The following is a 25,267-nucleotide window of genomic DNA, read 5'->3' as shown; positions in this document are numbered from 1 at the left end:
AATGAGATATGCAACCACCATCACGAAGAGCCCTCTTCAGCTAGTGGTTCCAACGACATGGCGACGTCAAGACGACCTGAAAGCCACCCAGGAAGCCACCGGATGTTTACCATGTTCTCTAGGAGTTCCTGAAACACTTATCATGCCGAAGATATACTTGGTTCTGCGGCAGTGGTGCTTCCAAGGCCTTGGTGTATTGATTTCGTTCTTGGTGTGTACGCCTTCCGCTTTAAGGACGCTGCACTGCAGCGTCCCGTCCAGCAGGAACTCTGCCCGCACGAGACAATCATTGCAACACTCAGTGCCCTTTGGTTCGCCGCCACATGATCTCGAAGTTGCTTGTTTCCTCACTACTTCAGCCATCCATGCCGTCATCCCAGCGCCCTACTATACACCAGTGCCGAACCCTCGGGTAATTCTTCCGAACCCTGAACTTGGCACGGACTTGCAAAGTAAACCAGCTCGGGAAGTTTTGAAGCCAAAGTCTCGTCCAGAAGCTAATTCTACGCGACGGTGGTTGTTGTAATCATGGAAGCATTCGAACCCTGGAGATTGGGGAGTGTGTAACTCGCCGAGCGAGCGACCTCGAAAGGTGGACGACTGTGGACCAAAACGGATACGAATGATCCTGCTGACTTCCTTTTCAGCATCGAATCTGTTCACATCTGTCGTGTCCACCAAGACACAGCAGCTCTGTCACAAACATTCTGAGGTTGTCAATGATGATCGCCCTGGCGGTCGGACCTGCCCAAAGCCCTTGCAGAGGCGAGCGGCTCTGCGATAGGCCTCTTGGCACTCAGCTCATGGGCTCTTCCCGCGCCACCAAAGGGATCACCGTCCCCCCGTTGCAGCATGCGGGTGATCGGACGGTGCGATCAGCCCAGCGGGGCGGAGACCCCCGTTTTCTCAACCCTCACTCATTGCTCTCAAACCCCCTAGCCCCTTATGGCTTGGCATCACCCCTACATCGCCGAAGCACCCCTCCCCGACCACAGCATGCGACCACCGGCTGGGCGGTAACCTCACCCGAAGGGATATCAATACTGAGTCCAGGTCCATTGTCTTGGTTGCCCTCTTTCAGGTCCGTTGTCCAACCCACCTCGTTGACGGTTCAGCGACGCCCGTCAGAGCAGGGATTGGGGCTCGGGAGAGCAGGGCAGCCACCAGAAGGGCAACACCGGAGTTGATCGGGGTTGGCAATGACTGCGCTATTCTTCTGCCGTGTGAACTTCACGACATGTGGCCGCGCAGGGGGAGACGCCATTGGCGTCATGACGACCAAGTCTCACAGTTCAAGGCCTTTCTGTGGCCCATGCTCACGGACGCCCTCGAGACCGTTTAAGTATCCAGTGTCTCTCTCAGACAGCGGAAACCTTCTCTCGAGTCTTCAGCAGCAGTGTGACTTCCTTTCCAGTCATTCTTTTGTCGCCGGGTCGGGCTTCTCTTTGTCCATTCTCCCTCTCCCATTCAGTTGCTCGCCATGGGTGTCATTGGCATAGTCAAGGGGCTTGCCAACTTTGCTGCCCTGGCTCTTTCTAATACCAAACCGGCGTTACCTCAGAAGAGGACAAATGGGTGAGCAGGATGAGAATCAACGGGCAATAGGGGTTAAGCTAACATGACAACTGCAGCGCCTCTCTTCTTGGGACGTTATTATTCCCACTGATTCCTTTCATGCTTACCAACAACCCTCTTCCTGACGGCTATCCATGGGGCAAGCTCACAGACTCGGGGACCAACCCTTATGTCGAAAACCCACACACGGGCGTGACGAGATACTACGACTTCACAATCAGCCGTGGGCTCATCGCCCCAGATGGATATGAACGCGAAGTTCTTCTTGTCAATGGTGCCTTTCCTGGGCCTTTGATCGAAGCAAACTGGGGTGACATGATTGTTGTCAATGTGAGGAACAACATCACCAACCCCGAAGACGGCACGGCTATTCACTGGCACGGCTTCCTGCAAACAGAAACCCCATGGGAAGATGGAGCACCGGGTATCTCGCAATGCCCTATCCCGCCCGGAGCCAGTTATCGATACGAATTTCTTGCCAGCTTGTACGGTTCGACGTGGTATCACGCTCATTACTCTGCTCAATATGCTGGTGGTATTGTTGGACCGATGGTCATTCATGGTCCTACTCAGGCCAAGTACGACGTTGATCTTGGTCCCATTCTTCTGAGTGGTATGCTTCCATCTGTCAAATATCCCAGCACAATCACTAACAGTGGTGTTCTTTTACAGACTGGTATCACAAGGAATACCATGACATCGTCGAAGAGATGCTCAAACCCAACGGCAGCCCTCGTGTGGTATCAGACAACAACCTGATCAATGGCAAGATGAACTTTGACTGCTCAACTGTTGCCCCAGGGGACAAGTCGCCCTGTACCAACAACGCTGGTATCTCCAAGTTCAGGTTCCAAACCGGCAAGACCCACCGTCTCCGTCTGGTCAACACCGGTGGCGATGGCGTCCAGCGTTTCACCATCGACGGCCACACCTTCACCGTCATCGCAGAAGATTTCACCCCTGTCAAGCCATACAAAACCAATATGGTCATCCTCGGCGTGGGTCAACGCACCGACGTCCTCGTGACCGCCAATGTCGGCAAACCTGACTCGGCTTTCTGGATGCGTTCCAACCTGACCAACTGCTCCCCCAACCGTCAACCCAACGCCGTAGCAGCGGTGTATTACGACAAGGCAGACACAGACAAGGCGCCCACCAGCCAAGCGTGGAACATCCCCGAGGACCCCTCCTGCACAAACGAAGACCTGGCCAAGACAGAACCGCTGTACCCCATGGCCGTCCCCAAACCGACATACACCCAGACGATGGAAATCGAGCTCTTCAAAAACGCGTCCGACGTCACGCTGTGGAAGTTCAACGGCGTCTCGATGAGGACTCACTACAACGAACCTGTCCTGCTTGTCGCAAACGAGGGGAATTTCACCTTTCCGAGAGAGTGGAACGTGGTGAACTACTACAGCAATTCGTCAGTTCGGATCATTGTGCGAAACCGCTCCGCCGGACCGTAAGTCCTTCCTTCCTCCCCTTCCCCGTTGCTGACATTTCTCCCCAAAGTCACCCAATGCACCTCCACGGCCACAACCCCTACATCCTGCACGAAGGGCCAGGCGACTGGGACGGCACCATCATCCGCCCTTCCAACCCCCACAGGAGGGACGTCCACATCGTCCGGGGCAACGGCCATCTCGTCATGCAGTTTGACGGGAACCCGGGCATCTGGTCGTTTCACTGCCACATCGTCTGGCACGCGAGTGGTGGCTTCCTGGCGAACTTGGTGGTGGAACCGAAAAAGGTGGACTGGCTGAGGATACCGAGGGATGTGGAGCGGAATTGCAAGGCTTGGGATTGGTGGACGAGGTTTAATGTTGTGCCGCAGATTGATAGTGGTGCGTAAGGCGGGGTGGGGGTGTTTGTATGTAATAAGATGGGGAAAAAGGGGGTGGTTAACTTCTTGTTTGATCATTTCTGTGTGTCTTTTTTTTTTTTTTTTTTGGCTATTGTCTTTTAGTTGGGGAAAGGAGGGGGGTTGTTGATGGGACCGAGGTGTGTTGAGGAGGGTTTTAGGGTGCATACATCACATAGCATGACAGTCATTTACCAAATATATAGTTTCTTTTTCCGTCTGCCCAACATTTTGACCTTTGATCTTATGGTATCGTCTGTTTTCCTTGCCACCTGATGCATACAGGCGATGATCGGGTGGTGGATTACTGCTTTGTTTACTTTGGTGGGGTCTGCCTCAGGGGTAGATTGAGATGTTGGTGGTAATCAGTGTGCACAACCGTGACAGCACCAAAACGATACTGTGTGCTGGTGACTAGCGGGTTAAGTGCTCTTGCTATTATCTCTAAACACTAGACGAAGTTCAAGGCGGGCCTGCGCCTTTCCAGCCTCCAATGATCCCGACTTGTTCGTAAACTCCCAAAACCATCGCTTTACTGAATAATCGCTACTTCTAGAGGCTTTTCATTGTTCGGATCCTTCTGGTCTCCAGATCTGTCTACGATCGCTCAACTTTTTAGACGACCTTTTGGCAGCACAGTCCTATATTCAGAAGTTAAAATGTGTGTAGATATGCGAAAAGCACCTCGAGATGCACGAAACCCATCTTACCGCGCTATTTCTCCCAGGTTTCTTGGGCCCACACGCCGGACAACACCAGCCACTACGGTCGGATGTCTGCTCACACCTCCCTTCGGCATAGCATTTCTCACCATGTTTGATCACCTCCAAACAATGGCAAGGATGTAGTACACGAGGTTTTTCTGCACTTGCCAATTTGGGTTTCCGCGGTCGTCGCCGGCAGCACTACACCAAACTAGTTAGTCACTTCGTGGTTTTTCCGCTGATAAGGAGTGAAAGCATACTGCATCGATGCATGGCCTATAGCTACACACCTGGTTTGTGCGGCCTTGTGCGACCATCACTCCTGTGCAACGGAGCGGTAGTTTGACCTTGCGCTCGATCTCTGGGAGCGAACATGGGCAGATCTTGTCAGCCACAACTTTTTCGTAGGCCTTAGCTTTTCCCATGGCCTTGGCTATTTTGTCTTGTGGCGGGTCTGGCGGTAATGGCTGCTGCTGTAGGAGCTGCCTCTGTAGCGGGACTTGCGGTACCAACTGCTGCTGGAGGAGCTGCCACTGTTTGGTGACTAGTGCCGACGGCTGCTGCTGTAGGAACGGCCACTGTAGCGGATCTGGCGGAGGTAACGGCTGCTGCTGCGGGACTGGCGGTAACGGACTCCATACCGGTCGTGTGGCCGGATTTATTCGTTCCTAAATCCCAGCAAGAACATGTCAGTGTTGACCTCCGACGGTCTCAAAGTCGAGTCATTGTATTGGGCACTTACACTGCAACCTACGCATCTCCCGTTTGGCCCTGGCCGCCTATCCTCTCCTCTGCAAACACATTGAGCCATGGTGGACGGAATACAGCTATACAGTAAACAGTTGTCGTGGATAAACCGGTCGCTAAGCGTGATGTGTGTCGATATCTGCCCCTGCTATCGAGCTCGAGAAGGATGGGCATGTGGCGGAGCGGGAGTTGAACGAGGAAAGTTCAAAGGGGTTTGAAGCTGGCTGGCTTTGCGTCCGTGGAGTGGGGTGATGGCATGATACAGGAAGGGTCAATACCTCACAGCCCAGAGGGAGCAAAGGAAGGAGCTCGACGATATGCTTCAAGAACATCGGCCGAGTCAATCGGCCCTGTTTTGCAGCTGCCACCCTTTATTAAGTGGGAGAATTGCGGTAGGCATTTTCACGCTGACCTTTACTATATTGCCAAGCTCTAGGTATGTATGATGCCCACTAGCTACCATCATTCTCGAGTTGCAATTCAAAGATGAAGCGGAGACCACAGCAAATTAGATGGCCAAACTTGCACCGCATCCTGTTACTTGACTTCCCTTTTCTTGAAATGACGTGTTCCCTCCCACAGTGGTAAAAATCACCATGGCTAGCACCTTCCTCACGACGACGGACCGTGAGGCATGGAAGGCAAAAGACATGACATGACATTACCTGGCGTTCACCCTCTTATCGCGGCTTTCTCAAGCCATCTGTTTATGCTGCGTATCCTCTTTCCACAAACCTCTCCTGTCCCGCATGAACAACCCACTTGCCTCCTGACACAGCAAAACAACACCCACCTCAAGATAGCACTGCAGGGCTTGTCCTTTTATAAGCTGACAATCTAACCATGACTATCACATACGACCATAACCAACTGAAAGCTCGGGATCCCGTCCGCTCTCCCCTAGATAAGCAGTTGAGTGCCGAACTAGTACTCAGGTGGGTGACCACTGGGGAATCCTCGGTGTTGTATGTTTTCGGGCTTTTTTTATTTTTTTATAAATGCATTTTTTTGCTGCTGTTGAAGTTGATGGTATTTTGTTTTGATAGACTTGAGATAGGGGGTGTTGGGTGGCGAAATTTGGTTGGTTGTGGGTGTTAGGTGCGCATCCCGGTAGATAAGCATTCGGAGCACGAGTTAGCTTTGGGGTGGTGGGTGGGATTTGTTTTGACCCTCTTTTTTGGCGGGACAACCTGGCTACACAGACACACACACTGTGGCAATAATGTTCATCTCTGGAACGCTAGAGCTGGTCGTCAAAGGCACTTATTATTCTCTATAATCAGCCACACCTCTTGCGACGGATGAGATAACCGAGACAGCCCAACATGACGGGATGAGATTGGCGATATCGTGTGTGCCGCTCTCGAAGAAATCGGAACGTCGGGAGTGGTACCGTACCCACAGCCATGGCTCTGGATGACCAAGACTGATCTTCGTTACTGAGCCCCTAAGCTGCATTTTTAGATGTGCTCATATGCCGATGTGTTGCATAATATCACTAACAAAACCTCCGAAGGCTTTTCTCTGTTGGGAAAGCAGCTCACCGCTACTGCCCCCGCCTCGCATCCCGACGGATGCGTGTGTGGGAATAGCCGTTGTGAATAACACGGAGGCTGGCCGGCGGAGGACAGGTTGCTCGGTAATGTAAGGGTGTTACGACATGACGCCGTGGCTTGAGTTGGCCTTGATGACAGCCAACATGTGTCTACCCCGGTTTCGGTTCAGCAAGCCCAAGGCTCGCTACCGATGTGTTGGGGCTGTCAAACCTTTTGTATTTCTTTGCCTCGGTTTCGGTTGAGGTAGTTGTCGAGGAAAAGTCATTTTTCATCTCTTCGTTGGTGGACTCGGAAAACTTCTACGCGACTCTCATCAATTACCTAAATCATGAAATGCCAACCCTTATGTCAACCCAGTAGACTCCCGCTTTGACCTCTTGGTAGGATTAGCATGCATCGAACACCAGCGGCTTATTACTGCCCAACTGCAGTAGTCATTGGTGAACTCGGCTGACAACATTACCTGCCATCTGTATCCTGAAGATCTTCTTCCAGCCTTGGTCAACTGTAAATCTGTCAGATCCTGCTCGTTCTTCCAGACTGTACCACGACATGTCTCTAGCCCGGAATTACGGAGTTAGTTGTTGTCCTCCTCGTGAGAGGACAGGGTCTCTAGTCTTTATCCAACTTCGAGCCCACCAGTACAATATGAACTGCTTGGTATCGACAGGCTAATACCACTTGACAAATCAAGCGTTCTAACAGCAAAACGCAAGGTTCTTCAGGGTCCAAAAGCCAATCAACAAACACAAAAAAACGAAACTATTGATCCCATCTAACCCCTTAGCGGTAGCCCGGTACCAGAAAGTTGCCCACTCACCTCACATGTCCTCCTCCCCTCAAACCAACAACCGCACCCACTAGCACCTCTGTATCGCCTCTAACAGCTGCTAGATCTCCAAGCGGAGATTCCAAAGATAGGTCACAACTTTCAACATATCTCGATTACCTTCGCGCCGACCCTAGAAAGGAATTGCAAACCCCAAAGGAGATCCCCTACCCACCTCCTTTGCTTTCTCATGTTCTTATTTAGAAAAGGGATAAGAAACTCTCTATTATACAACCTGTGTCTCGCAGTAGTACAAGATAAACGAGACATCCACAAATCTGTAGAAGATGGGGGGGGGCGCGGTGGTCTCCCTAGCCGAGCCTGCCGAGCCCCCGACCTTACTTGATCAATCATAACATGGTCCCAACCCAAAACCTGCAGGATCACTGCATCTCAAGTTTCTCCCTTACCAACTTTGGCCAAAGGAGGGCAGGTTTGCGGGGTTGGCTGTGCTACTAGTCATATCCTTTGAGAAGAAGAAGAAGGGGGTGTGGTTCTATGGGTGCGTTCCGTTAACTGGATCAAAAAGTTGGGAGTGATGGTTGCTGGCTTACTCTGTCAGGGGTAAAATGTCAAGCTGGCATTTTGTGTAGCCCGACAAAGAAGAAACCAAGATGTAAGATGGAGTAAAAAAGGTTGAGTTCGTCCGGGGCCTTGGGGATGAGATAGAGGGTAAGCCAAGGCTGTGTCTTGCGCCACTTCTTCAGCTGAACCCGAAAACCATCAATGGCACCATAGGAGCTTTGGCTTGTAGATATGCTGTGAGAATACAACTCACAAGAACAAGAGAACTGGGATAGGTATCTGAGCAATCCAGATCAGATATACACCAGAAATAAATCATTATTTTAAACCCGCTAAAAAAAAGCAAATTCCTCCTCATCAAACCCCCTCAGCTATTATCCCACAACCTCCTCAACGCAGTCAAAGCTATCAACAAGCTCTCGTCCGTCCTGATCCCCCTCGTCCCTTGATTCGGCAGCACGTTCACCCAGTGATCAAACAGCTCCTTCGTCCTCGCCCCCTGAATCCCCATCTGCCCCAGATCAGGATCGTTCATCGCCGCAAACTCCAATCCTCTTGGCCCTCCAAACACGATGAGCATGTGGTTGAAAGTAGCAGTTTGGTTGTGATTAGGGAAAGCCTTTGACAGCGGAACGCCACGCTCCGAGGTGCCGATGGAGAGGTCGTAACCGTCCTCGTAGGCCGAGGAGGTGAATACGTCGGAGAGGGACTTGGCTTTGCGCACACTGTAGCCCCAAAAGTAGCCGCCTTCGGTTCTGGGTTCGGCTGGGTTGACGGGCTCGGGCTTGCCTTGGGCGTCGTCGGGCATTTTGAGGGTTACGCGGGTCTTGGGAGGGATGTCTTCGGAAATGGTGACTGTTTCGGGCATGCCAATGTCGACGGCGGTGCTGGGTGTTGTTAGTGATAGTCAAGTGCAAATTTGAGGTGTGTGAAAACCTACCCCTTGCCTGACCGTGGAGGAGCTTCGAGAGTCAGACCCTCGCGATACGGCAGCCACTCATCCTTGTGGGGGTGGTGTGGCATGTCCAGACCGTGCAGTAGGCCCTGAGATTTGAGGTTGGGGTGGATGGGGAACAGAACTTTGCGCATGAATGGTGGGGTTTCCAGATAGTTCAGCAGATGCTCCAGAAAGTGTGCTGGTTCTATGTCGCCGGTGTACGCATCTGGATCAAAATTCCTGGGGCGTTGTTCAATCGGGCTATCGTCGAAGATGACGACCTCGTCCACCGAGAAAATGGCAAGCGCTCTGGCGATGGAGCCCGCAGCAGTTGTCCTTTGCTCTCTTGTTACGCAGCTATCGGGATTGTCAGTCTCATGAGCAGGGTTTGAAGAGTAAAGGTGAGACATGCCTGGCGATTATGCTGGTAGGTACGGCAATCGAGATGGTCCAGTCTCTAGCGCTTGTAGGCTTGAAACGCTCTTTGGTGTTGAGGATGCCATTTCCAATACCGGAGTCAGTGTCCAACCGGCGTTTCTGTGCGTTGTTAGTTGCGTGTCCAGTTACAATGTACAGCGAGATGTGTTGCGCCCAGTATGCGACTCTAGAGAAAAAGCTTCGTCTCCCATGAAGGGAAATTCGCAAAATGAACTCGACGTACTTTGGATTGTGGTTCCCAGCTCGACATTGCTTCACAAGATCAAAAACTAGATACTGGAACAAAATTATGGTGAAAATGGCTGATGATGGTCAAAGTTGCAGCTTACAAGAAGTTTTCAGACACCCCCCGAGCTAACGGCAGAAAGCTTCCAAAAACTTGACCGCCTTCTCAATCCCACTTGGGATGCCACCCAAATTGTCGGGTCAACCCTAACCCTGCCCCCTGGCAAATGCCGATAAGGACAGCTTTCCCGTCGCAATCCTTATCGCATGTCGTAAGTGTCACGATGCTGCTGACTGCCTACCTTATCCCAACAACTTCTATGCGCAAATCATACAACTTCATCCAAGCCTAAACGAAGAGTTCGTTTTGATATCATACAGAGACACTTTATTGCTATTCATCACAACCAAAATGCCTGATCAAATCACATCCGCCGCCGACTGGCGCTCCACCGTCAGCAGCAATGCCGTGGTTGTCGCTGATTGTAAGTGCCCCTCCACCATTGCGCCGCGCATCATAATCACCACCACCACCACCATCACCATGATCTAACATCTTCGCACTGTATAGTCTACGCCGATTGGTGCGGTCCGTGCAAGATGATAGCCCCCCATTTCGAGTCTCTCGCCAACAAGTACGCCAAGCCCCGCAAGATCGCGTTCGTCAAAGTCAACGTCGACAACCAAGGCGAGGTCGCCCAGCAATACGGCGTGCGCGCCATGCCCACCTTCCTGATCTTGCACAATGGCTCCGTCATCAAGACTATTCAAGGCGCCAACCCACCTGCTCTTACGTCGGCTGTTGAGGCGGCGATCAAGCTTGCTGGACCTGGGGCAGTAGGGGGGTCGTCGTTCAGCAGTGGTGGTCAGAGACTGGGTGGGACGCCGGTTGGGGGGCAGAGAGTCGGTTCGGGGCAGAGGGTTGCGAGGCCGATTTCGTGGGATATTAATCAGTGGGTTAATGCCGTGCTGAGCTTTTTGGGCTTGTATTTTGTTTCGTTGCTTTCGGTGAGTCTGAGCAGGATATCTGGGGTTATAGGTTGGGTGATTGCTAACGATGAGCAGCTTGACCCCTACAAGTCGGCAGAAGCGTCACGGTTTAACAAGAAGAACCCGCCGCCGGCGGCCAAGCCGGCGACTGGGCCTGGTGGGAGGCCGGCTGGACGGGCTACGTTCAAGACGTTGAATGATTTGGGGAGTGAGTGATGTCTTTTTTTTTGCAAGGAAATGGTAACAAATCAGGGATTTGGCGTTTAGAGCAAGCGAGCTGTACATATTGGTAATGTTCATTTGATTGACTTGGTGATGTGCTACATTCCTGTCAATGATGTAAAAAGGTATTGACAAAAAAAAGGACATGCAGATGCAGATAGAAATGTGTTGTTGTGTAATGTGGTAAAGGGGGAAAAGATTCCGGCCGTCAACTCCTACAAAGAAGTACGATATTTCTACTCATCATGAGGATAATGTTCATCTGTCATCTCAAGACGCTAATAATTTGCTGGAATACCCAAGGCTACAGGGGTGGGGTAGGATTTTGAAGCTCGGGATCTTTTCGCCCCTCGCTCGAGCTTGGACCCCTCCAAAAGCTCTGAAAATTCACCATGACGATTGCCCCTCGAACCTCCCAAAACACCTTAGTATTGACATCCACACAAACAGCACAACGGACGACCATGCTTTCGGCCGGCAAACTCCAGAACAGGTGTCCCGGATGTCGGGCCCAGGTTCTGGGCTTCTACGATGCTCTCTTGCAGCCGCGCAATATTGCATCCCGCCCGTTTGTCCGCCCGCGCGCGACGCCAGTCACAGCAGCTTCGAGAGCTCTCAGTTCGAGATCTCGACAACCAAACCCTGTCAGACCATTCTCGACGACCAAACGGGTGTTCAACGAAGTACCGCCGACCGAAAAGGATACCGAATCGCGGTCAGCAGAGAAGGAGGCGCAAACAGTAGAAGGATCAGGGGAAGCAACAGCAGAAGAGATCGAACTTCTTGTGCGCCAGGCGAGGCAAACATTTGGAAACACGTTACCCAAGGACTACTTCTCAGGAGAAGAGTACAAGGTATACGAAAGATTATACGGACCGCCACTGCGCGAGACGGCACCGGAGGATGTTGGCCTTCCGCTCAGGGACGAGCATGGAGAGGTCATTGACGAAACGACGCCCGAACACGCCTTGTTTAGGGAAACGGAACATGGAGACTACGAACAGGTCCAGTACAGGATCAACCCAGCGGTACCCGGGGGTGCTGTAGAGGCTGCAGACACTGCAGAGCCTGGATTCCCCGGGGAGCTGGCCGAGGAAGCTACCGATCTCGAGGCACAAGCTGAGCAGAACCAGCCAGTACTCAGTGATGCACATATCGACTACCTCAATATCACGGCCAACAACTCGCGCGAATACCATGCTCTGATAAAGCTTCAACGAGATTTTGAGGCAGCTGCCGCACTTCAGCCAATGGATGAGATTCACGAAGAAATCCGCGAGGACGAAGGCATCACCGAGCAGGACTATCCAAGGGAAGAGGAGGAGATTGAGGAGGACGATGAGTACGACCCCGGGACGGAATTCGAGGTGGACGAGTCTCGCGACACCAGGGAGCATCCGTTCACTTCGATGGGTAAGTTCAAGACTTCACCGAGCACCATCTACCTGCCAAAGGCCAGCTTTGTTGAGCCGATTAGCACGCTCCTGAAGCGCACGGATTCCACACACATCAGGCAGTGCGGGGAGGAGAATCTCGGTGGCCCTGGTTTCCCTCACGGTCCCGGATCACCTCGGTCAAAGGTGAACGTTCCGCAAAAGGGGCTGGGATTGCAGGCCGGCGTTGGCTGGATGTCGGAGATTGAGGCTGATACGTTCCTCGCTACCATTATGCCTGCCGTATACGCCACGGCTATGAGCACTCTGGTGGAGGTCAGGAAAAGGCTGGGACCTGAGTGGCTGAGGGGCTTGCTCGCCCGAGATGGCGGCCCCCGAGTGCTAGATGTTGGCGCTGGTGGTGCCGCCCTGGCAGCCTGGCAGCAGGTGCTTCAAGCTGAATGGGACATCCTTCGTGAAAACGGCGAGGTTTCGGATCGGTACCCCCCTGGAAAGAAGACAACGGTCGTCGGCAACGACCACCTTCGGCATCGCGTGTCCCGCTTCTTGCACAATACGACCTTCTTGCCCCGTCTGCCGGATTATCTGCATGTAGCCAATGAGCACGATATGGGCGTCGGTGACAAGCCGGCGCCGCGGAAGCAGTACGATGTCATCATTGCGTCCCACCTGCTGATGCCGCTGGACAAGGAGTACAAGCGGAAGGACATGTTGGACAACCTCTGGAAGATGCTCAATCCGGAAGGTGGTGTGCTCATTCTCCTGGAGAAGGGGCACCCGCGGGGCTTCGAGGCGGTAGCCGACGCTAGAGACCGCCTCTTGGACAACTTTATCCTCGCACCCCATTCGGAGCCTCACGCTGACGAAGTCCGGACCTCGTCTCAGCACGTTCGTGAGCCCGGCATGATCATCGCACCTTGCACTAATCACCAAAAGTGCCCCATGTACCACCAGCCCGGTTTCAGCCCCGGCCGCAAGGATTTCTGCCACTTCCAACAGCGCTACATCCGGCCTCCTTTCCTGCAGCAGATTCTTGGAGCCTCTCGGCGCAGCCATGAAGATATCGCCTTCAGCTATGTCGCGGTACGCAGGGGTGCTTACCCAGAAGGGCATACGCCGTCGGCAGATTTTGCTGCTGCTGCTGCTTCTGCTGCTGCTGACGTGTCATCCGATGCCGGCCCGTTGACCACCATCACCTCTGATAACGCACCCGTCTACGTGCAGGGCAAGGAGGCTTCGGATCTCGCTTTCAAGGGTTATGAGGCGGAAGATAGCAAGAAGCCCCATCCGCTCTCGCTACCCCGCAACATTCTCCCACCGCTGAAGCGCCACGGCCATGTTACACTCGATGTCTGCACACCGCAGGCGACGATTGAGCGGTGGGTGGTGTCCAAGTCGTTCTCCAAGCAGGCGTACCGGGACGCTCGCAAGGCTCAGTGGGGTGACCTGTGGGCTCTGGGCGCCAAGACGCGCACCCTTCGCAACGTTCGCCTTGGCAGGGCCGGGCAAGACGCGGTTGTGGTGAAGGATGCTGGCGTGCGCTCCCGGCGGGCGCTGGAGGCGGCGGGTAGGAAGCGGGACAAGGTGGTGGAGATCAATGTGCACCCGCAGTTTGGTGTCACTGGTGCCTATGAGAAGCATCCCCGCGGCAAAACTCCTGAGCAGAGGAGATCCAGGAACGGCAGGAAGGTCAGGATTGAGAATCTGATGGAGGAGATGGGTGCCAATGAGCTTCCTGATCCGGATGACATTGAAGATGCCGAGTACCTGAAGAGCAAGGACGTCTAGTTCACGATTATCCTGTACAACAGAATGAGGTACTCTGTAGGATGGAACAGTTCTTTGACTCCCGGGAGACCCGGCAAATGTCATGACAAGGCTGTAGCTGCTTTCTCCTCCCTTCCCGTTGCTGCATACACAACGCAGAAAACTAGTTGACGGCCTACTGCAAACCACCACTCTGCATCAGTCGATGCTACTCTACCCTTGTGACAAACGCTCACCAAGTGCAACTGTACATACAAATACTGCACACCGCTTTGAAGCAAGGCTGTTGATCGTGATGAAATGACTTATTACCTGTTACCCGGTGATGGCCTGGCATTAGCTCTACAGTTTGCGGGACGGTTTTCGTGGCACATTTCGAAGAACCTTCTTTCTTAGGCATGCGCTATCTCGTAAAATATTGATTGTACTTAAAGAAGGAGTGAGGGGAGGGGGGGTTAGAAGTGTGCCAAGAGTTGTCAAAACTGCAAAAGTGCAACACTGGTCGGCTTATGCCGTTGCAGTAAGAAATACACTAACGAATGCCTGCCGGAGCGGGGCGGGGTGGGGTTTCCTCACGCGGAACCGGTTCGGCCCCGACATCTCGGTTTGGTTTTTTTTTATGGTCCTCTCCTCCTCCTCATCCCCTCCTCCTCCTGCGCAAGCTCCACCTCATCCCCGAGAGCCAGGGCATGGGGGGCCCCGCAAAACCCGCAAGGCCCGAACATTAGCGTCCGAATCCCACCGTCTCCACCTCGCGCAACAAAAGAACGATTCCAACCAGCCCTGAAACCGAAACTACCTACCCTAACGGCTGGCGCGGAAGGTACCGTATCAACGGCTCACACCTGTGCGATTGTGACCATACAGAGGATTGTTAGTTACGACTACGAACTGTCTTGTGTGTGTGTGCCTTGCTTGCTGTTCGGCGACCACACATTTGCTCAGTACCACCGCTTAGGTACACACCCTGCCGCCGAGCGGCGCTCTCCGTCCTGGGGTCGCTTGCAGAGTGAGACACACACACCTTCCCAGCTGGCCGGATTTTCTCAACGTCCTCGGCGCCCACTAAACGACGGTCTGTGCCCTTTGTGGCTGACTCCAAGCCAGGGTTTTGAATCCATCCACAACACTAGACGCAGTCTGAACAACTCCTCGGAACCGGTGGTTGGTTACGTAACTATCACCCATCGTCAGTTACACACATAGGACAGCCTCGTGGGACAGCCTCGTGGGACAGCCTCGCCATTTTCAACATCACCAGCCTCACCCTCCTTCACAATGCCTCCCCCGCTAAGACTTCAACACATCCACCTCCCCTCCCCCTCCCCGACCAACCTCCCACCATACTCCCTAGCCAGCAAACTGCAATCCCTCCTCCGCCGCCACCACCTCAACTTCAAAGACAGCCCCTCCACCAACCCCCCACCACCACCCTTCTTGATATCCTTCACCCCCTTGCCGATCTACACCCTCGGCCGGCGCCAATCCTCCCCTTTATCTCCGCAGGAACTCACCCGGCTATCTCGGCCACTATCCTACCAGAACCAAACCCTCCCAGTAACAACCTCCCACTCCCCCAGAGGAGGGCTGACGACCTACCACGGCCCGGGACAGGTAGTCCTCTGGCCGGTACTGGACATCCACTCCAAGCGCCACAAGACTTTTACCGTCAGGTGTTACTCCCGACTGTTGGAAAACACCACCATCGCCACGCTGGAGAAGATGTTTCGCATCAGGGCTTTCACCACTGAAGACCCGGGGGTGTGGACGAGAGTGGGGGGTGGTGAAGAAGAAAGGAAGATTGCTGCGTTGGGGGTTCACCTGAGGCGACATGTCAGCGGGTTGGGGACCGCGATCAATGTTGACATGCCCGGGACGGATGAGGTGCTGAGCGAGAGGGAGAATCCGTGGAGGAGGATTGTGGCTTGTGGGATTGAGGGGAAGACGGTGACGTGTGTGAGGGAGGTTGTTGCGCACATCACCGCCGGGGAAGGGCCGGGGTTGAAGGGAACGGAGGAGGTGGCTGATTTTTGGGGGAGGGAGCTCAGCGAGAGGATTGGGGTTGATGGGGTTGACAAGATTTCTGGGGGGAGGGTGGCGGAGTTGCTGGAGGAGGCTGTGGTGAGGAGTGAGGAGGGGTGGGAAGGGGGAGAGGAGGGATATGTTGAAGAGGTTAGGAGGGGACTGGGAGGATGGGTGGAAGAGGCTTTGGATAGAGGGGTTTGAAGGTGGTTGTTGACGTAAATGAAGCTGTGTATAACTAACTGTACAACACCGGACTGTACATACCATTAACAGGGGTAATTATGCAACATGAACCCTTTTGTATAAAAAGCTGGGTACAGCACCCACCCACTCAACTCGGTTGATCTTCAAGACACTCGGTTATCTCATCAACCAAACCGCCATGCTCTCTCGAGTCTCAGCTGATATCACTTCCTTCCCGCCCCCATCGAACAAAAGCACGCAATCTACCCAAGCAAAACAAACAACTGCACAAAATTTCAGCATTTATCACAACTCACTTTTGCAAATTTGCACACTTTCGATAGCCATATGCACGACACACACACACACACACGCTGCCTGCCAGCCTTGTTCTCATTCGACAATTCTCTCCTGCAGGTTCATTTCGATTTTTTTACTCCGACATCGCAAAACAGAACCTTGTGGAACGATAAACACCCTCCCCCCCCCGGAACAAAGAAAAAAAAAAGCCCCAATGAGAGGTGAATATACTGAAATTCTCAACTCCTTGGCTAGAAATCAGGTACCTGCCCAGGGTCTCCTTAAATTCGAGCTTTACCTGCCCACCTAGGCATTCAACTCGGGAGAGATCTCCATACTTAGTCAGCTCGTTACTTTACCTGAAAAACGACCCAACCGGACCCGGATGAAGATATCCACAACATGCATCAAACATGACTCGGTGTTCCCGGTCAACTCTCTTTTGCAGTAAGATAATAATTTACCTCCAGTTCGGGGACACTTTTGGGCTGTGGGCTGGTCTCTCGGGCAACATCACCACGAAGTGTATTCACAGCCTGCCAACCTGCCATGTAGGTACCTACCTACCTACCTATCTAATCTTGCACATGTGCACAGCGCAGGAGATGAAGCACAGCACAGAGGCAGCCAAACAAAACATGAAAAACATGTCAGTCAATGGCGCTGTCCAACTTCCTTGCCGGCCAGTGTGCAGTAAGCCCGACCGGTTTGACTCAGGAGTCCCAGTCAGCAGTGTTGGTTCGGGAGCATGTTCTGTAAAGGTATTGGAACCTTTCTCAGCTCCATTGCCTACCAACAGCAAAAGTGATGGTGTCTGTGTGCCTGCATTTCATCCACCTACCTTGCCTATCCAACCACACATCAACCAAGGTTACACGTTTCTTTTTCTCCATGGAAGATCGATCTTATGCTACGTGCTCGCCATGCACCCCCAGGATGCATTATGCCGGCCCAACAACTAACCCCCTTAGACAGCAATAATCTTCAATAACAGAGTAAACCCATCCCCCCGCCCCCCACCCCCCAAAAAAAAAAAAAAAAGCAAACATCTGTCTGAGTCAATGATTCATCACCACGAAACAAACATCCAAGACATTGTAGTGCGAACAGATGATCTGATATTTGCAACTCAACCTCCAATTGGCCCCCTCTTTTTATGGAAATAGGTACCTTACCTGGTACCTAGATATTACCCCTTTAGGGCCTTCTTCAACAATCATCATCCTGCTCCTCCCTCCCTTCACCGCTTCCCTATTCTTCCATACCCCCAAAAATAATACATGATCGCATTCCAGTTCTTTCTCACACAAACACCGGCCCGAATATCGCCAAGTTTTCCCCTTCCTCTTCCTTCCTCAGTTCCCCTCGCCTAGATAGGTGCCCTCTCGCCCCGGCTCATCGGCCCTCAACTCCGCCTAGGCGCCCTCCAAAAGGGGGCCTTGGTCTCCTTACTCAGCCATGCCATACACACGCACACACATACACACGCATCACGCATTGCACAATCAAGGGCCAGCCCGTAGGAAAACTTCTTTCTCTCTTGCTTTCTTTGTCTCCATGGAAATATTCTCCGTATTCTCCGTAGTCTCCCGTGTTGGCATATGCAGGCCCTCCACCACCATATTCCTCCGATGCCAACGACCGCACAATCAGCCTCTTTCCTTTCCCCTATGCGGCTCTCCGTGCCCTTTTCTTTTCCCCCCCCCCCCCCTTCTTCCTTCTTCCTTCTTCCTTCCCATATGGTTCTCTTTTCGGGTCCAGATTTTGTTGGGAAAAAAAACAAGAATGCAACCATAACCCACGAAAACGCATGGATAGACTGAGGGAAAAAAGATCAAAGAATAAAAAAAAAAGGCTAAAAGCTCCCATTCCTGAACACCTGTGTATCATGAGACATGTCAACAACAATACAAGACAATACTAAGCAGGAAAACCAAAGAAGAAAAAATATAGCAAAACCCCGTACAGGAGTAAAGTCAATAACTCCAATGTCAAAAATAAAAAAAAATGGACTTGCAGTTTCCATTGTTGCGTGACTTTCGGTTCCCTCTGAAATGCTGGCGAAGGCATTGCACAAAAAGGAGCTCGGCTTGTGGGTCCAGTCTACTTCTGACCAAAAAGGCCAGCCAGGAAGAGGGACCTAGTTTTCTTTCCTGCGGCCCGAGAGGGTTATGATGAGGGAATTATCGTGGACTTTGCCGGACCCAAAGAAAATAAAAGAGAACAAAAGCAAGCGTTGCGTTCCATGCGCCCCCGAATGATTTGCTGTGAGATGGTCGAAACAAACCGGGAGATGCTGCATGAGCCCCCGGGGATTGGGATAAACGAACGCTCCAGTACAACCCCCCCTGCGGCTGCTATATTGATCGTCGTCATCGAATTATCGCTCTCTGTCGCTGGCTCGCCAAACCTGGGTATTATGTTCCTCCAACCCCATACCGGCGTCATTTGGAATCTGTTGTGTGTGCTGTACTAGGTGAATGGTTGGCACAGCCATCCATCAATGTTTCGAACTTTTTCTTTTTGGTCTGTAACTGCTAGACGCTCGCGCGCTTCTTCCCGTTTCCGCGCTGCGGTCCCTCGTAGTCTTCAGCCTCGGGCCGATATTCCTCGGGCTGAAAGTTGGGGTTGTTGTAGTGCGCAACGTTGAAATGGCTGTTCCGAAACGTCGACGTTTGGAAGCTGGGTTCGCGCCATGTGTCGTTCTCTACGTACTCGGGAAGCTGGCAGTACTCGCTGAAACGCAGTGGGTGTGTCTGCAAAGGTGCTGCCGGAGCTACCGCCGGAGCTGTATGGATGGGCAGCGACATGGGAACCGGGGCCGCTTGTACCGCGACAGAGACCGGAGGCGCCTGCTGAGGAGGCTCAGCAAAGGGTGGGGTCATCCAGGTTGACGTGGGACTCGGGCTGTATGCCGACAATGGTGATGGGCTGGTATCCAGAAGGGTTGGGGCTAGACCCGGTGGCGGCCCATGAAAGCCGGGAAGCATGCCGAGCACCCCCATGTTGATGCCGTAGCTAGGCATGGAAGCAGGGGCGCTGGCGATATCGTAGGTGGGTGAAAATGCCACGCGATGAACCTGCACAGTAACGGGCTCGGGAATTGGCTCGGGCTCGGCAACGTAGAGAAGGTCGTAATGATCGGGACGGAACAGGAGGTAGATGATGGGTCCAAGTGTCGATGGGTGTCGGTCCCTGGCCTCCTCCGGAAACCGGTACGAATTGACTTCGGAGCCAGGACTGCGGTCAAGGTAAGCCACTTCCAAAACAAAACCGACAGGCTTGAGAAGCACATCGACCAGTAACGAGACACCAAGGTGGTCAATCTCGACCTGATGACGCTCCAGGACGTTGCTGCAATAACCCTGCACACCTGCCTCGTCCGTGACGAAAGCGCCATACGTATCCTGGTTGCCCTTCAGGTATGAACTCGCCAGCAGGCGAAAGTGGTACATGATGGCGTTGCCGATCTCGGAGTCGTTGAAGGTCGCATATACCTCTCTCATGGCCTGCTCAGGGTCACCGGCAAGGGCGGCAACCCTGTCGAGGAGGAGCAAAGTCTCCTCGACAAAGTCAGTATAGACATATGGGGAGTGGCCGCCAATGGTCTCGATGTAGCTGTTGAGACCCTCCAGACGTAGCTTCTCGGCCTCGATCTGGCCCTTGTTGCCGCCTTTTACCAGCGTCTCGAAGTAGCCAAAGGCAATGGCTGCAGGAGGCAGTCAGCACAAATGCCCGGAATGTGCTCGTTGGGAATCTCGAAGAAGCAGAAAAGGAAAATCGCCGACTCACCCCGCCAGCCACAGTTCCCGTCACCTTGGATCGGGCGGTAATGCGAGTAAGTCCGGGGTAACACCTGTCAAGCCATGTCAGCTAAATCGTCCGAGGCATAGAGACAGCATGCATGCACGTACCGCCGTCTTCTGGATGTATACCGGATCGGCCTTGGCATATTCGCTCGTGATGGCGGAGCTGGGCGTCTTTTCGCCTACGAATGGGCCCTGTACGCGCGGGAGAGAGAGACAGTGGTGAGCATATATGATTTTCAGTTGTTCAGGGGGCCTGGAGGGACAAGCAGCATACCTCGAGCTGGGGTTGGAATTCCCGGGCGGCCGCCTCCTGGGCGACTAGATCCTCGGGATTTGGCTCCATCTTTTGAATGGCGAAATGTGGCGGCGAGGACCGGTGATGTGTGGTAGCGGGGACGGACGAGGTGAGAGCAGAGGCGGAGGTTGCAGAGGTGGTGTGGAAGCTGAAGTGGCCGGCGGCAGAAGATGCGGGGCCGACGCCCGCAGCGTTGGCGCTTGCTGGCGTGCTGAAAATGGGCGAATAAAGCAGGGACCTGCCGGCCGCGCCTCCTACCCCAGGCCCTCCCAGCCCGCCATATCCACCACCGCGTCCACGCCGGTCCGTTAAGCGCAACGGTGTCTCATCGAATGTGTACTGGGGCAACGTCTGGGGCAGCGAGTATCCAGCCGACACTTGATGGACGAACTGGGCTGCTGGGTCTTGTTCGTACATGCCGGATTCTCTTGTTCGGTTTTCTAGCTAGAGGTATGTCCTGGTGGAGGTGCAGGTTGCTGATCGGATCACTAGAGAGCACCGGCGAGCGGCAGCAGCACAAGCAGCGGCAGCGGCAGCAGCCTGAGAGAGGGAGAGGGAGAGGGAGAGACAGACAGAGAGGGAGAGAGGGAGAGAGAGATATGTATCTAAGAAAACAGGTTTGTTTTATCTTTTCTCTCTGTCTGGTGTGTGTTGCCCTACTGCGTGTTGGCTACTCCAGCGTTCCGTCGTTCGTTTGCACACACAGCCCGTTCAGGTGTGATAGGTATGTACCGTACCGTCGTGTGTGTCAGGTCTCTCTTATTATCGGATCGGGGAACCACAGCGGGACCGCCAGCGACACTTGTAAAACCGAGGAGGAGAGGTACGCATGAAAGAACAAGAACAGACGAGGATGGGTAAAAGTAAACAAAAAAACAAATAAAATGATAAGTGATTTTCACAACGACCGACTTCACCAGCGGATGGTACCAGAGAAAGCCAAGAGCGAGAGCGACGGGCGGACACACACAACCAAGGACCAGCTACGGCGTCAACCTTGGGAGAGGTACGTAGTATAAGAGGCGGGCGGATCGGACGGGAAGAAATGGAAAGGAGGAGGAGAGGAGAGGAGAGGAGAGGATAAGAGAAGAGACGGACGAGACGGGACGAGTTGGGATGGGAGGAAGGGGCATAATAATAATAACACACTACCCAGGTATTAAGAAACGCGACAGCGACAGACACCCCGTACATGACGGGACGAGAAAAAAAAAAAGAGAGAAAAGGCGACCTGGGACTGACTTGTGAGAGATTGGAAAGGCAAGCGAGCGTCCAAAGTCGACCCTCGGGTGGAGACAGCGTTACTGCTAGCTGCTGCAGTGCTGCTACTAGGCCCCAATTATTGCTGCCAATTAATCCGCACCCTACAGGCTGGTGTCAACCTCCCTCATGCAGTTATGCTGTCCACTACTTTTTTCGAAAATTGCCTGCCCGCCCCTGGCCACCACCCATCGTCAGAACTCATTTTACCTTTTTTTTTTTTTTGGGCTCTGTTGCTCCGTCTTCCGCAGGAGATGCCACCCCCCTCCTGGTCCTCCTCCTTACCTACCCTGGTGTTGCTTTCCCCCTCCCACACTCCCACCCCCCGGACGCACTGGCCCGCCCAGCGCAAAAACAGAGTCGGATTTGCTAATTCTCGGCGGCCTTTATTAGCTGCAAGTCCCCATGCCCATGAGGCTTGCCGGGGGTTCCCGGACTGCCGTTGACGATGAACGAGCACACCACGATGAGACAGGGGACCATGAGGTCTGAGCTCCCGCCTTTCACGAGTCCCAACCCCAGGGCGTGTGTGTTCCGTGGGAGCAAAATGAGCGTGGTGAAAGTTACGAACTGCCTGGGCCTTGCAGCCTTCGTCCTCCTGTTTGTGTGTGTGTGTGTGTGTGTGTGTGTGTGTGTGTGTGTGTGTGCCCTTCTTTGTGCAGAGAGTGTGGGAGCTTTGAAATTCTGTCACTGCTCCGCTTCTCTTCAAAATCCTGAATGCCCCTGATCCTGGATGCTGGGAGCCCGGGGTATTGCTGGGATACCAGGGTGCCGGGGCGCCCTGCGAGACACTCGAGCCCGCTGCCCGCAACTTCAAGAAATCGGAAGAACAGGGGTGCTCAAGAAGCTCCAGCCTCCTCCCCGAGTCCAGGGCCGGGTAATTATAGGTTTCGAAGTGTAGAGGGCAAATACAATGCCGAAGCTTGCAAAATGTCCAGATGCCGCTTTGCAGGATGCGTTTGTCGTGAACAGGTTGTGTTGTAGTGTGGTGAGCCATTGATGTCAGCGCTATCGCTTGATATCCAGCAAGAAAGAAAAAAAACTTGTCCAGCAGGGCGCTGTGGTGTTCAATGAGGGCTTGCCGCAAATGCCCGGCATGCAGCCTTGACAGCTGGCTCTTACACGATCACGGTGGGCAAGTAGCCGGTAGAGGTGTGTGATGTGGCTCCATGGGTGTGGCATCAGGAGATGCTGGTACCTCCTTGGTCCGAGAGAGACTGCAACTCCAACGGGCCCCTGCACCTGGTGGTATTGACGCCGATGCCGAAACACCAGTCGAGAATCAGCCAGCGGCATGGCGAGATCAGGGACGAGTACCGGTGTTGACGTGAGCGGTGACATGCCATGCCATGACTACCGGTCAACCTTTCCGGAAAGGCCCTGTCTTTTTAGTTTTCATGGCCCTGACCGCCGAGGATACCTCACGAAACGCTTTTGTCTCTGCCCAGTCGGCATCGGAACAGCATAGCGGAAATGTTTTTTATGCCTGCCTGCCGTTCACGGAGCTCGCTGGACTCGGGCATAGTCCCCCGCCTGCTGGTCGCTTGTCCCATGTCATGGGAAAGGGCACACTTGGATAGTTAATTTATATGTACCGAAAGAGCCGTCCGTGTTGCCCGAGAACGGACCTTATGTCTTTATCTGCCACATTATACCCGCCTTCCCAAGCAAATTAACTGTGAGGTTATGTCAACACACTTTTGAACCGGGAAGAAACTTGATCTGAGCATTGCTTAGCCAGATACCGTGCGTGCGTCCTGGACAACCCGGAATTGTACTGGCAGAACGGGTTTCCAGATCGGACTAGCGGGTCTGATCGACATCCGTCACAAGCTGCCGTCAGGGGAAGGTGTGTTGTGCGTCTTCTGGCCAGTGCTGGAGTTGGCATCTGTGCTTCTCCAACTACATGCTACCGGGAATGTGGAGTTTACGAGCCATTCTGTAAACAACCTCCAAACCGCACCTTCAATGCATAGGTTGAGGATTCCCGGCAGTTGCGCGATAACGTATCAAGTCTCATTCAACCACGATGCTCAACCCTGCCGAGTCGGATCGTCAACGTTCTTCCGGTGGGCGTTGGGCTGACGCAACGAGCATATGTCAGATGAAATGTTCCTTATGCTCCTCAGTGGCACAGGTTGTACAAGTTCAAATTGGAGCTCGGCTCAACTGAAAAGTGGCGCCCTCGTGTTAGGTAGCCGGTACCTCATGGCGAAGTGTTCAATCTTGAGGAAACAACGGCGTCCGCTTCATCAGCCACGGACAAGTGCAGAAGGGAGCATTGTCGATCTGTCCAAACGCCGTACCCCCGTTTGAAGACTGCTACCCTGGCGAGCCGAGACATGGGATAGCTCAGCGTAGCGTAGCAAGAGTTGCTCGATGACCTGGAGAATGTAGCAGTGCCAAGCCGGAGCTTGACGTGCCATGTGCCCTCTGGATGAAGCGAAGGTGCTAGCGTCTACACTCGCAGGTTGATGACAAAAGTGTTGAGAAAATCTTCCAGCGGCGATTTTGAAAGCAGGTTCACGATGCTGAAGGATGGATGGAGACGGCGCTCTATTGGTCCTTTGCAAGGATTCCCAGACTCATCCATGCCGCAAAGTGTGCCAGCAGGAAGAGGGCCCATGCATTGGGGCTGGCTGGCATGAACTAGACCCAACCTCGGGCTTGCTGTCGTGGTGGCTTTTTCGGTTTCGTCGCCGGTTTGGTGGACTGTTGGATATGTTGCGTTAACGGTGCCAGTCTTTCGTTCCACTGTCGTACTGCCAGCTGCGAGCCCTCTACGCTCTCGGTCCTGGTGTCGGATTGCCAGTGATGGCTTGCAGATGAACCAATCCAAACCAGGTTCTATCCCCATCGGCCGTGCATGGTGTTCTCTGACAGCCACAGGTTTGGCTCGAACTAGCTGTGGGCAGAAGGCCGAGATTCCAGCCAATATCAAACAAACTGCTCGAGGGGACGTCAATTGCTTCAATGGCGATGCACCTGTGACTGGTGAGCACTCGGCCAAGTGGGTCGTGCCGGCGGCAGACGTCAGGACGCTCATCGATCCGATTCGTGCTCGCTGACACCATCGTCATAGTGCCCTACGAGGTGTGCCAGTGTACAACGAAGGGCTCTTCGAATAGTGATTCTTCTGAGGGGCTGCGGGAGGCGGTCTCGACGGTGCAGCCAGGGGCACCAATTACATCTTCTCATGGTTACAAATTAGCGGGGAGCGTGCTCAAAATGTAACGTGGGTGAGCTGTCGATATTCGCCGTATCATCCATCGCCAGACAGCACACACCGCCGCACAATGGCACGGCAGAGATGCGGAAAGCTTGGGGCAGAAAAGCCGAGTTGCACGAGATGGAGCTGAAATGATTGAGGATGGTCTATCGATCGTGTCTAGCCCGGCAAGAGAGGTTAGTGGTGGAAAAACGCCAGTTTGAGAGTGCCGATTAGAAAAAACGCACAAGCCAACCAACTGTTTCTGGGGTTCTTTCTCCCCTAACCCGTTAGTGGTCCATGCGCTGCCCGTGGCCCCGTGGGGTAAGGAGCACCGTCTCCACCTCATCGTCATCAGGGGACTTGCCTGCCCTTGCCCCTGGCATAAACATCGCTCCACATCTTCAACGAGTT

The 25,267-nt window shown here is 53.4% G+C and overlaps 8 protein-coding genes across 8 annotated transcripts; 4 read left to right on the top strand and 4 right to left on the bottom strand.

Moving 5' to 3' along the window:
* Positions 1 to 1,480: 1,480 nt before the first annotated feature.
* On the top strand, positions 1,481 to 3,666 carry QC762_115470 (uncharacterized protein; the record flags this gene model as incomplete). The annotated part of the gene is made up of 4 exons (XM_062885964.1): positions 1,481 to 1,575; positions 1,632 to 2,188; positions 2,248 to 3,040; positions 3,091 to 3,666. The coding sequence occupies 4 exons, from the start codon at positions 1,481 to 1,483 to the stop codon at positions 3,428 to 3,430; spliced, it is 1,785 nt and encodes a 594-aa protein (XP_062748992.1). The 3' UTR covers positions 3,431 to 3,666.
* Positions 3,667 to 3,843: 177 nt separating this feature from the next.
* On the bottom strand, positions 3,844 to 5,316 carry QC762_115460 (uncharacterized protein). The gene is made up of 4 exons (XM_062885963.1): positions 4,886 to 5,316; positions 4,404 to 4,811; positions 4,150 to 4,344; positions 3,844 to 4,080 (listed from the first exon to the last, which is right to left on the bottom strand). Exons 1-4 carry the CDS (start codon positions 4,952 to 4,954, stop codon positions 4,003 to 4,005), a joined length of 750 nt encoding a protein of 249 aa, XP_062748991.1. The 5' UTR covers positions 4,955 to 5,316; the 3' UTR covers positions 3,844 to 4,002.
* Positions 5,317 to 7,829: 2,513 nt separating this feature from the next.
* QC762_115450 (uncharacterized protein) lies at positions 7,830 to 9,425 on the bottom strand (the record flags this gene model as incomplete). Its single annotated transcript, XM_062885962.1, has 5 exons — positions 7,830 to 7,928; positions 8,054 to 8,687; positions 8,741 to 9,094; positions 9,150 to 9,274; positions 9,399 to 9,425. The coding sequence occupies 4 exons, from the start codon at positions 9,423 to 9,425 to the stop codon at positions 8,168 to 8,170; spliced, it is 1,026 nt and encodes a 341-aa protein (XP_062748990.1). The 3' UTR covers positions 7,830 to 7,928; positions 8,054 to 8,167.
* Positions 9,426 to 9,547: 122 nt separating this feature from the next.
* Positions 9,548 to 10,606, top strand: QC762_115440 (uncharacterized protein; the record flags this gene model as incomplete). Its single annotated transcript, XM_062885961.1, has 3 exons — positions 9,548 to 9,885; positions 9,972 to 10,408; positions 10,466 to 10,606. The coding sequence occupies exons 1-3, from the start codon at positions 9,813 to 9,815 to the stop codon at positions 10,604 to 10,606; spliced, it is 651 nt and encodes a 216-aa protein (XP_062748989.1). The 5' UTR covers positions 9,548 to 9,812.
* A 398-nt stretch (positions 10,607 to 11,004) lies between these two features.
* On the top strand, positions 11,005 to 13,794 carry RSM22 (37S ribosomal protein S22; the record flags this gene model as incomplete). The annotated part of the gene is made up of 1 exon (XM_062882998.1): positions 11,005 to 13,794. The coding sequence occupies one exon, from the start codon at positions 11,005 to 11,007 to the stop codon at positions 13,792 to 13,794; it is 2,790 nt and encodes a 929-aa protein (XP_062748988.1).
* On the bottom strand, positions 13,303 to 14,177 carry QC762_0014640 (uncharacterized protein; the record flags this gene model as incomplete). The annotated part of the gene is made up of 2 exons (XM_062882997.1): positions 14,086 to 14,177; positions 13,303 to 13,828 (listed from the first exon to the last, which is right to left on the bottom strand). Exons 1-2 carry the CDS (start codon positions 14,145 to 14,147, stop codon positions 13,303 to 13,305), a joined length of 588 nt encoding a protein of 195 aa, XP_062748987.1. The 5' UTR covers positions 14,148 to 14,177.
* Positions 14,178 to 15,051: 874 nt separating this feature from the next.
* QC762_115420 (uncharacterized protein) lies at positions 15,052 to 15,999 on the top strand (the record flags this gene model as incomplete). Its single annotated transcript, XM_062885960.1, has 1 exon — positions 15,052 to 15,999. The coding sequence occupies one exon, from the start codon at positions 15,052 to 15,054 to the stop codon at positions 15,997 to 15,999; it is 948 nt and encodes a 315-aa protein (XP_062748986.1).
* A 2,125-nt stretch (positions 16,000 to 18,124) lies between these two features.
* On the bottom strand, positions 18,125 to 25,225 carry QC762_115410 (uncharacterized protein). The gene is given in 6 exon segments (XM_062885959.1): positions 18,125 to 19,990; positions 20,074 to 20,137; positions 20,196 to 20,282; positions 20,365 to 20,950; positions 20,959 to 25,033; positions 25,102 to 25,225. Coding segments are annotated over 4 exon segments (1,761 nt in total). The 5' UTR covers positions 20,803 to 20,950; positions 20,959 to 25,033; positions 25,102 to 25,225; the 3' UTR covers positions 18,125 to 18,818.
* Positions 25,226 to 25,267: the final 42 nt, after the last annotated feature.

This window comes from Podospora pseudocomata (genome assembly GCF_035222375.1).
Source record: "Podospora pseudocomata strain CBS 415.72m chromosome 1 map unlocalized CBS415.72m_1, whole genome shotgun sequence".
In the NCBI taxonomy this organism is placed as follows: Eukaryota; Fungi; Ascomycota; class Sordariomycetes; order Sordariales; family Podosporaceae; genus Podospora; species Podospora pseudocomata.
Note: the sequence above shows the minus strand (reverse complement) of the source record. Positions and strands in the feature narration are given on the sequence as shown.

Bases quoted from the DNA above. Each gene is read 5' to 3' on its own strand.
- QC762_115460 (XM_062885963.1), bottom strand. From the start codon at position 4,954: ATGGCTCAATGTGTTTGCAGAGGAGAGGATAGGCGGCCAGGGCCAAAC. The intron at 4,345-4,403 runs GTATGCTTTCAC...AGTTTGGTGTAG, and splicing joins ATAGGCCATGCATCGATGCA to TGCTGCCGGCGACGACCGCG. The intron at 4,081-4,149 runs GTAAGATGGGTT...TTCTGAATATAG, and splicing joins AACCTGGGAGAAATAGCGCG to GACTGTGCTGCCAAAAGGTC.